The sequence below is a fragment of the Rhinopithecus bieti genome, unplaced genomic scaffold, assembly GCF_001698545.2.
Source record: "Rhinopithecus bieti isolate Rb0 unplaced genomic scaffold, ASM169854v2 scaffold_35322, whole genome shotgun sequence".
Taxonomy (NCBI): Eukaryota; Metazoa; Chordata; class Mammalia; order Primates; family Cercopithecidae; genus Rhinopithecus; species Rhinopithecus bieti.
The window spans coordinates 842,527-854,453 of record NW_016815256.1 but is presented as its reverse complement, the minus strand read 5'-3'; the positions used below and the strand labels follow the sequence as shown (position 1 = coordinate 854,453).

The 11,927-nt window shown below is 39.6% G+C and overlaps 1 protein-coding gene across 1 annotated transcript in view; it reads right to left on the bottom strand.

Moving 5' to 3' along the window:
* Window positions 1–4,456, bottom strand: part of HADH (hydroxyacyl-CoA dehydrogenase) — a 45,606-nt gene extending 41,150 nt beyond the window's left edge. Inside the window, exon 1 of the mRNA XM_017853072.1 lies at window positions 4,114–4,456. Coding sequence (XP_017708561.1) covers window positions 4,114–4,236 — 123 coding nt within the window. The 5' untranslated portion in view covers window positions 4,237–4,456. The remainder of the gene's footprint in view (window positions 1–4,113) is intronic.
* Between the last annotated feature and the right edge of the window lie 7,471 nt (window positions 4,457–11,927).

Here is an 11,927-nt window from a genome sequence, read left to right as displayed (position 1 = left end):
GAAGAACCTACCCCAACCCCTTTAAGATGCAAACTTTCTCACTTCCTCAAAGAAGTGTAGTGCACTAAAAAGAAGGTTGCACCAGAGAGCATGTAAATGTCTGAAGGGGGACATCTGAAGTGCCCCATTTCCAGGGAGGCCACCGGCTCCTCACAAGTAATCTAATGAAAGCTATGCATCCTCTCTGGGCTCCTCATACGAAAAAATGCAATATATGAAGCAAAGTTTAGAAAGGATTCATTACTGGAGAAATGCACACAGCTATTAGCTTTCTTCCTTTCTTTTTTCCTCTTATAAAGCAAAAAAACAACTTGTCCCTCACTCAAGGCTCATTTAATCCTCTAAGCTTCTTTGCTGGCCTAAGTATCCAGTGAAGATAAATTAGTAATCAAAACCAAGTCAGAAGTGTATAATAACCAAACACATGAAACAAGTTAACTTTAAATATTAACCTGCAGTCTAAGGGATTTTTTTTTTTTTAATTTAAAACTAACAAAAGAAATGACAGGCAAAGTAGATCCTCTCGGAAAATACACATGTACAAATGGCCTGTGCTCTGATCAAATGTAATTAAGCACTGAACGTGTCTTACATTGCTTAATTGCTTGAGAAATGCATCAGGCTCCCACAAAATCTATTTATTTTTCCATCCTGCTGAGCACAAACTGGAACACGTGTTTAAAATGACAAATAAAACTATTAACAATTATAAGAACTGCACCTTGACTAACATTAAAACTACGTCAGAAAGTTCAAGAAAATTAAGCTAATGAAAATTAGTAATATAACCTCGATACTGGTTTGTGATTGTACTTTTATGGCTTTACTAAAGTTTAACAATAAAATGGGGGGTAAGTAAAAAGAGCTCTCCTTCCTTTCAGAGGTCCCTGAAAAAACATACCCACTGCTGCATCAGCGGGTATGTGCATTCAAGATTAAGCAAGATGGAACACGGAATCATGACCAATATTCTCCATCTAAACATTACAGGCCTACCTCAGCAGCTATGATCAGGATGGAAGTGGATATGAGGGGAAAAGGGCAAAAGGACAAGGACAACTGCAATGAAGATGACGATGATTTTCTTTCTTTCTTTATTTTTGAGACAGAGTCTCGCTCTGTTACCCACGCTGGAGCGCAGTGGTACGATCTTGGCTCACTGCAACCTCTGCCTCCCAGGTTCAGGTGACTCTTCTGCCTCAGCCTCCCAAGTAGCTGGGACCACAGGCACATGCCACCATGCCTGGTTAATTTTTTTGTATTTTTAGTAGAGACGGGGTTTCACCATACTGGCCAGGCTGGTCTTGAACTCCTGACCTCAGCTGATCTGCCTGCCTCAGCCTCCCAAAGTACTGGGATAGCAGGCTTGAGCCACCATGCCTGGCCGAAGATAATTATTATAAAGGCAGCTAACTTTCTGTGAACTCTTATTATGTGCCAGACCACTGTGTCAGTGCTTGACATATGCTAATTCATTCAATTCTCTCCCTACGGGGCCAGTACTAGTATTAGTACTACTTTAGAGATGAGAAAACCGAGACACAGAGGTAAAGTAACTTCCCCATGTTAACACAGCGTGAGGCAGAGCTAGCATGCAGACCATCCAACTTCCTATATTGAACTGCAGCCGATCTGTACTCAAAACACATCAACTAATTCCTCTCTGGCACTCAATAAGCAAAACAGATTTACCCTATGCCAACAGCTGTTGGTCAAGGAGCATAAAAAATGAAGCAATACTGCCTAGAACTGCATGCTATAGGGTAAAGTGCAAAACCAGATCAGTTAAACCACAGGAAAGCATTGTTCACAAATGTTTTACAGGATTGGAGCTGTCAACTAAAGTAACTGAAGCTTTTCCAAACTGTGTTACATAAGGATGCAACTACTATTTCTCATGGTCGTCCACTTTATAGATTTCTGGTCTTTATAACCTTTCAGAATGACAATTCCATTATGTGTCCAGCCTACGGCATAAATAGTTTTTTTCCCCTTAAGTTTGAAAAGGCACTCCCTGGTCCAACTATTTAAGAGTTTGATTGACAAGCGCAAACCTGTGTTCTCCATTAATGTCAATCATTCCTCCTAACTCCTTTGTCAGGTGAAAGCTCCAACACCATACCCGTAATTTTAGGTGTTGCCCCTCTGCCTTTTAATGCAACACAACATCCTTTCATGGTCAATGATGGATGCAGCATTCAAAGAACTAAGCACCCTGACTTTCTACAAAAGTTGAAGTGATGCTTTCTACTTAGTTTCTAATCCTTTCCACTGCTGTCTTCAAGGACACCAGCCACAAGTTTCTGGACCCATTTCCCACAATGTTCCTGCAGGCTGCTTATGGCCCCAATATTTTGTTACTAAGATGTTGTTAAAATGTTTTTAAAAAACACATGGTTTTATTCCTGCTCACAACAAATCTCACTCTCACAGCCTTGGGAGATTTTGGTGGACCCTGGGGATACACACACATTCAAACTAAACTTTCGAGTACAAATGTGTGGAACTTTTAGGTTAAAGGGAGTTACTCCTCCCAGCCCACGTACAACATAGATTATGGGGATACTATAACCTAGCAGTCAGGGGATCCACACAATAAAAATGGCAATGTATGTCCAAAATTATGGTCTCAGAGGAAATGGGAGACTGTAAGAACTCATATAAATAAAACATAACAGGGATATCGATTTTAGAAGGAAATGCAATCAAATAAAAATGTTGCAAAAAACTTGCCAAGGAGAAGAAAATTGAGATATACAATACCTAATAGTAAAAGGTTTTTTTTTGTTTTTGTTTTTAAAAAGCAAGCACGAAAGCGTGGACTTGGTTGGAAACAAGACATTGAAAAAGTAAACTCTCTCATGACTGTAGCCACTGTAGTACTGTCCCCAAGAAAAATTAGATGACTATAACTGCCTAGCCCAACAAACCAAGTTGCAAAGGACTGAAATGCTAAATAATCAGCTAGGATACGAAAACCATGGTTCTCCTATGTGAGCTGAAATGGAATAATTTTTTTAAAAAAAGTACAAGCATTACAGTAACTAGGTAATCAATCACTCGCACAACTGAGCCTGAACCACAGCTCAGCAGAACAACGGAAAAGTCCTGAAGATGTACAATGGATAAGAGACTTGTTCCGGCTGGGCTCAGAGGCTAACGCCTGTAATCCCAGCACTTCGGGAGGCCAGGCGGGCGAATCACCGGAGGTCAGGATTTCGAGATCAGCCTGACCCACAAGGTGAAACCCTGTCTCTACTAAAAATATAAAATAGCCGGTCGGGGCGCCTGTAATCCCAGCTACTAGGCAGGCTGAGGCAGGAGAATCGCTTGAACCCGGGAGGCGGAGGTTGCAGTGAGCCGAGATCGCGCCATTGTACTCCAGCTTGGGTTAAACAGTGAGACTCCGACTCAAAAAAAAAAAAAAGAGAGAGAGAGAGAGACTTATTTCGCTGCAGAGCCAAAATCGCAAGCTCAGAACTCTGCACAGCCAGCACTGTTTCAAAGGTCAAAACCAGGACCTCGGCAATCTTCCATTAGACGACTTTACCAAGTGTTACAAAAGTCATGATTACTATTCTTTACAATCCAGGAAGCGAAGGAAAGACCGGGGAGAACCGGGAGGCCGTTTAGGAGAGAAAACTACTTTGACAAAGACTGCACAATTACAGAATAAAAATAAAAAATAACTGATAAAATAAAATTAAAACTGATCGATCGCAGTTCACGTCTTTGACAGCAAACTCCTGTTTGAGCCGAGCAGGAGCAAACGCGTTATGCCTGAACCTTACGCACATATAATTCTCTCGCACGGCCCGGTTCCAAAATGCATTCACCGCCACTCTCCGCGGAACCTTCAGCGGGCCCTAGGAGCGGCCAGAATTTTCCAAACGAGGAAACTGAGGATCGGCCCAGAACCCTGAATTTTGAGGGGAGTGAGACTTGGACCCTCACAGGCCCAGAAGCGAGGTATTTCAGCTAAACTGGGAAGGGGCGGGGTGAAAACTCCCTGGTGTCGGGCTGGCGCAAGCCCCTCGCGGCCGGTCGCGCCAGCGCTTCCACCTCAGGGTGGGCGGCCAAGCGCGTGGGCACGCTGCAGAGAGGGCCGCTCACCTGGGCGATGCCGGCGCCCATCAGCCCGCCGCCGATGACCGTCACGTGCTTGACGATTATCTTCTTGGCCGAGGCGGTGGACGAGGACATGGAACGCATGAACTGCCTGGTGACGAAGGCCATGGTGTGGCAGCGGGGGACAACAGCAACGAGACGCGGACGGAGAAGACGCGCGTGGCGGGTAGCGGCGGAAAGACAGCCTTTGGGGTGGGGACCTACGCGGACCCGCCTCTCGCGCCCCCCCCGGCGTCACCGTGACGTCACCAGGCGGCGGGGCGGGGCCTTGAGGCCCGCTCCTCCCATTGGCCTGGGCCGTAAGGTCCCAGCGCTGAGCGGGTATACATTCGCGGGCTCTCCGCTGTCAGCAGCCGCAGCGCCGAGTGAGCCTGGGCTTGAGACCTGCTGAGCAGCGGGACCTGGCGCCTGGCGTTCTGGTGTGGGTCCGAGAACAGACCCTTCTTCTGAAAAGCCACTGGCCCCTTGTTCAATGAAGTGAGTCATACTGACTTTGTAAATGCTATCCTTTGATGACATGTGCATATCTAGGCTCTGAAGAAATATGTGCTGCTTGGCTGTGTTGGTAACGGACCCAAAATGTGCACCCTTGGTTGATGTCACCAAATAATCAATTCGGGATTATTTTAATCCCGTGAACAGTGATTGTTTCCCCTAAAAGGGAAAGAAATTTAGACTGCGAACACCCAAAACAAATGCCTAGTGACCCATGAGTTCCAGTGCAAAAATCAGGCTCAGGGAAGGTAAAGGGAGAGTTGACTTTTAGTTACCCATCTTGACATTGGACGTCTATCAGTGTAGTGAACATGTGGACGGTTTAAGGTCATAGAGCAACCTTTGTGGAATAACCAATACTTTTAGAAAGCATAGGAAAGAAATGTCAAATAATGGAAGACTTGATAGCAACTTGGCCAGTCTTCTCACTCAGGTGAACACTTTATAATTACTGTAACTTAGTGATATAGGATTTTTATTAATTTATTTGCTTTATGTTTAAATATTGTTAATAAGAAAAACTTTAAGCAAATTAAGTTTAGCAGAGTTTATCTGAGCAAAGAAACCATGAATCAGGTAGTACCCTGAACCAGTAAAGATTCAGAGAGCTCCAGCCAGTAACAGTGGGCAAGCAGCGTTTATAGACAGATTTTTTTGCAGCCTGTAACGGGCTCAAAGGTCCTCTTTTGTGATTGGCCAAGACTTGACCACTTGTTAGAAGAACATACTCTCAAGTTACATTGCAGTTTATTTACATATTAAGTATGATTATACTTTGCTAGGTAGGGAGGCAACTTTAGGCCAAATTTAATTTAATAACAGTTTCCTGCTTTGGTTCAGCCTCTCATTTTTAAGAGATTGACCAGAACCTTGTTTTGTCTCAGTATGGAAGTCACAATGTCAAATTAATTGAGTGATTACACTTTCTTCATGTTGTTATTCTAACTGTAATCACCATTTGGTGTACAAAGGATGGCTGCATAGAGACATTTAAGACTCTTGAGGGGAAACAACACATCAGGGAGACTGTTATGGCCACAAGGAGGAGACTAGCAATAAACTGAGGTACACACCTTAACAGGAGTGTCCGCAAACTGATCGAAATCAAACAATTCAAAGTTCAGGCAATAAAGATAGTTCCAAGTATTTGAGTCCAGTTGGTCATAATCTAATTTAGGGCATTATGGCAATTAAGGACTGTTAGAAATGCTTGTTTCTCGGGGCCGTAAAGAAATAGTACTTGAACATAAATTTAATTTCTTTAGCAAGGCCATTTTTACTTTCTGCAGAAAGGGTACACTCATCAGCAGTTTTGCCACTAGAGTACACGAAACAAAGGAGACAGGGTCATTTATAACCTGACACGTCCACCTTACTGCTGTGTCCGATTTCCAGTGGCTGGAACAGGACCTCACATTCTGTATTTGTCCTGATTGGCTAGTAACTTACAACTTTTTAAAAGAGGCAAAGGCAGAGGAAAACAAAGGAAGGAGGAAGTAACTTGTGGAACGCTGAGAAAGGTAAAAACACTTTCAAATAAGGAGGAACAGGCTACGACCTAATGCTTGCTTGGACCAGTATAAGCATGCCGGGGCAAATATTTAGGCTAAATTGTGGGAGCTAAAAACATAAAAGTACATTGATTTCTTTATTACAGCTAACAGATACTTAAGAATGTTAGCACAGGTCTTTGAACAAATTTTGCTTCTAAGAGAGGTTACTGTTTATTTCTAATGAGAAGGAAAGGAAAGTCTTTGAAGAGGAACCTCTACTTTACTTTTTACAAGGACCATACTTCACTGAATGACCTGATTCAGCCTTATGGCCTGATATGAAGAGGTATCCATTTTTGTAGTTAACCTGGTAACATGAGTTATAATAACCTGGAGATCCAATAAAGAAACATAAAGATTAGAAAAGTTTGGAATAGCCTAGCTTGTCTTTCACTACCCAGGATGCCTGCAAACCAACTATAAGCTGCTCCCATAAATGTATCATGTGTTCCTTTCCCCTGAGAAGTTTCCTTAATATATTCAGCAGCAGTGTCTAGAGAAACAGCAGTATCTGCCACCTTTTAAAGTAAGTTTTCTGTAGCAGTAAAATTAGAGGAGAAATAAGTGCAACATTCAGTTTTATTCAGCACCATACAAAAGCCCCCAGCACAAGCAAAGAGGGGATCCAAAGCTGTGTAATGTTCCATGAAGTTTGTTTGTTGAACACAAATGTTTTCAGCCACTGAAAACATTTAAGTAGCTTCTACCCTCTGAACCCCTGGGAAATCTGACTGGCTGCAAATTCAAGATTTTCCCCAATTTACAGATTAGTTTCAAATTCCATACAACAGGCACTCTGCTAATGCCAAGAGTAAGTTTTAGCAACTCCATTGGAACCTCTCCTCAGTAGAAACTAACTTATCTTCATCTATTTTTAGGTTGATGCGAACTTTGGTTATTGACTGCTTTAACCTCTGATTATGGAAGGTATTATGGGAACTTTCAGGGAAAGCTCCTTGGATGTAGGAGCGAGCCAGGCCAAATAGCAAGATCTGAACCAGTGAGGAAACAACAGAGTAAGCAGATTATCCATCAACCCAATATACGCCCTTGGAGGCTTGAAAAGAGGGCCATTTAGTGGTGTTTGAGCAGAGGTCAGTTAAGTTTGTCCACCCATAAGTTGGCATAGCTCCTGAACAAAGTCCAGTGGTAAACTTACTCTTCTGTGGTCCCTGTATAGCATGTTGTAAGGGCGCAAACCACTAGATCTAGTAAAAAGACTTTCCTAGATTTAAACCAGTGACATCATACAAGCAATTATTCATATCCATGTAGGTAGTCCCCAGCATCTTGAGTATGCAGTGCCTGGAAGCACAAGATAACTTCTGCAGGCATCACTCTGATCGTTTTTTTCTTTTACTTTTATTGACAATTGGCACATAATAATTGTACGTATTTATGGGGATGACTCAATGCATGTATATGTTGAACAATGATCAAATTGGGGTAATTATTAAATAATATACCTATCACTTTAAACATTTATCATTTCTTTTTGGGGATGACATTCAAAATCATCTCTTCTAGCTATCTTGAAATATACAATACATTATTATTAGGTGTAGTCATTCTACTGTGTAGTAGAATATCAGCTTTTATTCTTCCTGTCTAAATGTAACTTTGTACCCATTAACCAATCCCCTCTATCCAGATGTTCTACATTTGGTGACAGTTCAGTTATTAACTGAAAAGATCAAGATACTATTTTCAGCAAGTGTAGGAAGGCAAGTAGCAGTGATGTGTAGCATATCAAGGATGACTTTCCTCTCTTTCCTTGGGGTTGCAGGGTGACTCTCTTTAGGAACACAGAGAGGCATTAGCGTTAATGAAATTGTTTCTAGATTTTTGGGCATTAGTTCATAAACCCAACAGTTACTCTGGTTTTTTAGAGACCATAAGACTTTGCCAAAGTCATCCACAGAGTGTGGTCCCAAGTTGACAAGGAAATTCAGTTATTTCTGTTGCATATAACATTTTGAGATAACAACTAGAATTATGATTAATAGCCTTATACCAGGACTATTAGATTTCTATTAATTTCTTTTAAGTTTTGAAATACATATTAATAACATATCTATACATATATAATTCAAAAAAGGTCTAGCATTATTTAGGGTTTTCCTAAAGAAAGGGAAGGAATTCGTATTGCAGGAAATAGAGAAAAAAGGAAAAAAAGGCCTTTCATGATAGCAAAGAACTCTTGATCTGCAATATTAGGAAAGCTGTCTGCATATAGGATCCCATGTGCTTCTAGGGAAAAACTTCCCCAATCAGCTTTATTTCAAGGTGTCCAACAGGTATACAGTTCCAGAAGTCTACAGGAGCTCGTTTGTGTTGAGAAATGCAGATCCAAGATTCAAGGCCTTGGAGTTTGCTGCAGAAAAGAACTTGGTATGGTCCCTTTCAACCGAGTTCAAGTACTGTGTTTCTCTGGGGTTATTTCCAAAAGACTCCCACCTCCAGGTTCTGTATTATGAAACAGTTGGTTGTCATCAGTTGGTGAGTCACGAAGGACTTCTTTCACTTAGTAAAAATATCCTTTTCAGAATGCATTCAATCCTTGTACTATTAAGTCATGTCAGGGTTTATAAGAGTGGAAGATACATGAGACTTTATTATTAGGAGCATAAGCCTTCCAGTAACTATTTTATGAGGGGTCAATTTATGTTTTCCATTGGGAATGGATCTTATTGCCATCAATCAGTAATACCTTTGACCAAGGGAATCCAATCAATTCAGTTAGCTTGTCCTATGCTATTGTGTTTATAATACCCGTTTAACTGTTTTACAACTTGTCTAGTGAATTGCATACCTCTGTTGCTGGAAATTGCTCCAGCAATGCCCCATAAGGGAAACACATTTTCCAATAACCTTTTAGCTATTGTTATATCATTGGCCTCCCTGCATTGGAAATCTTCTGTACAACCAGAAAACATGCATTTAAAGTGGAAATTGAATGAAAGCCATTTGTAAGTGTTCAGGAAATGTATCACCTAAAGTTTTTATTGTCTTACCACAATTATGGGTTTGACAAACCAAACGTTGGTTATAAACTATTTTAGCAATTTGGTAAGTCACCCCACCAATCTTTTTTTCATAATTTGAATCATTTTATCTCCTCCATAATGAATCATGGAGTGCAGAGCTTTTAATATTGGAAGATTTAAGACTCCAGGAGAACCAGGCAGCCATCCAGGTTCTTCATGTGTCCAGGCTTAACACTGAATTTACATTTTCCTAAGTACCAACTTTGTTTCTCCAATTCAGATGCTTATAGCGCTGTTTATTGAATAGGTTTTATCAAATGTAATTTGACTTGGATCAATATTATAGAGTTCATTCAAGTTGTATATCTTAATAATTTCAGTACTGACTTAATTAGCGTGAAATTCTGCCCAAGTCATTTCCTTTGTATTATCTTTTATTCCGTGTGACATTAGGTTAGCAGTTTTATGAATCAGTCAATTTCTTCGTTAGAGTCCTGGGAATTCTTACCCAATCCAATGGTATGATTTTAAAGTTATGAGAAACCTGCATGTCTCAGAGTTCTTTCTATAAATCTCCTTGAAGATGAACATTTTAGGCTTATGGTTTCTCAGGAAAGTATCAGAGTAAACAATTAACTATCTGTGAAGACTTAAAATGGCCATGACTTTAAAGATCTGGTAAGGGTTTATTACAATAATCACACAATTGACGAGGAAACTCAGTTACTTCTGTTGTATTCAACATTTTAAGACAATAACTAGAATTATGACTGATAGCTTTATAGCAGGACTATTAGGTTTCTATGAATTTTACTCAATTTCTGAAATACATATTAATAACACATTCATACAAATATAGTTCAAAAAATTTAGTATTTATTATTTTATAATCCTTCCCATATAATTTAATATATCAGATCAGACCAATTAGTTTAATATGTCTCTTTCTATAATGAGAGATGTCCTTTTGAGATATTCTGAAGGCCCATATGGAAAATCTCAAAGTTAATTCAATTTCAAGAAAAGACTTAATTTAGAATTTTACTTTGGAAAGTTTAGTAAAAATATCAAAGGTTTAAAACATTTGATCAAAAAAGGATCACAGGTCACTGTGAACAATAGTCATTCATTTAATCAAAGTGATAGTTTAAAGACTTCAAAGGCAAATACAGAAAGTTACATAGTTGTAACTTACATTTTTTAATAAAGGGGACTCAGTTTTCATAAGTGATCAAAAACCTAATTAAGGCAACATAATGCACAGGAAATTATCTTGGTAAAATACAGAATCTTTCCTTCCTAGGCAAATTATATAAAAGTAAAGAAAACTTTTCATAATTTCCTATCAAGAGCAGGCCAACAGTTCAAGAAAACCTTACTGTTTTAACAGAGAGGACTACATTCTAGTTTTGCATCAGTGTACTTTTGATATTGATGCTCAACTTTTGGAGAAACTCATAAATAATTTTCTTCTAATATTAGCCAGCTTAATCACACATGAAATTCCATTCATAAGATTCATCTTCCAGAAAACTTCTGCAACTTCCTTATCTGTTCAGTTTTTTTCCTATACTTTTCCTTTTCACATTTGGAACAACCAGTCATTCTATTTGAAGACAAAAGTTACTCATTTTTTCCCTTAATGAAAAAATTCTCATACCTTATAACTTTTTCTTACCCAAAGTACATCTTAACTTCCTGATATTCTTGCATATAGAGTGTTTCTCTTACTATTTCTAATAATTCTATATATTAAATAAAATATATTAATTACTTTTTTTTTTTTTGAGATGGAGTCTCGCTCTGTCACCCAGGCTTAAGTGCAGTGGTGCAATCGTGGCTCATTGCAACCTCCGCCTCCCAGGTTCAAGTGATTCTCCTGCCTCAGGCTCCCGAGTAGCTGGGACTATAGGTGCATGCCACCATGCCCAGCTGATTTTTGTATTTTTAGTAGAGATGGGGTTTCACCATATTGACCAGGCTGGTCTCGAACTCCTGACATTGTGATCTGCCTGCCTCGGCCTCCCAAAGTTCTGGGATTACAGGCATGAGCCACTGTGCCTGGCCAATTAGAATTCTTAATCCTTAGTGACCTTAATTGCCACCGAACACTACAAAGCAAGCAATTGTGAACTGTCACATCACCTATGGAACTGCCACATCACTCATCTGTACCTTGGCAAATTTATCAATCATTACCTCTAGAAGCATATGCTTTCTTATAGTGCAATTTGTCAGTGTTGCCCAGAACATGTTTGTAACGTTACAAATATCTTTAGTGTATCAGTAATAAGAAACTGTAGAGGAGACAAAATTTCAACTCTAGCCTCTTAGTTTTTCTTTTTTCATGGCTAGGCCTGAGAATTAAATTGTGGTTTGTACAGATTTCCCTCAATTTCAGTTTTACATCTTGATAAGAATGTTAAGACCTTCTAGTATAGGAAGGACTCTTTTACATGGGAACTTTATCTTATATCTATTTAACTCACTTATTTTTCACAATTATGCATAGATTGCTTTATAAAGATGAGACAGTAAGCAGCTAGTCATCATAGCATCTAAGTTATTTCTCTTGCTGACATATTTTGTAATATAGAGGTAGCATAAGTTTATTTTACCAGTGAACCTAGGTAGGAAAAGTTATGTGCCGGTATTATATTTAATGTTGAAAATTCTGAAGACATGACTGTTTTAATGGAATTAACAATATTCTTATTTACCAAGCTCACCCAAGCATTTGAGTTAGTTCTTAATTTTCTGAGCG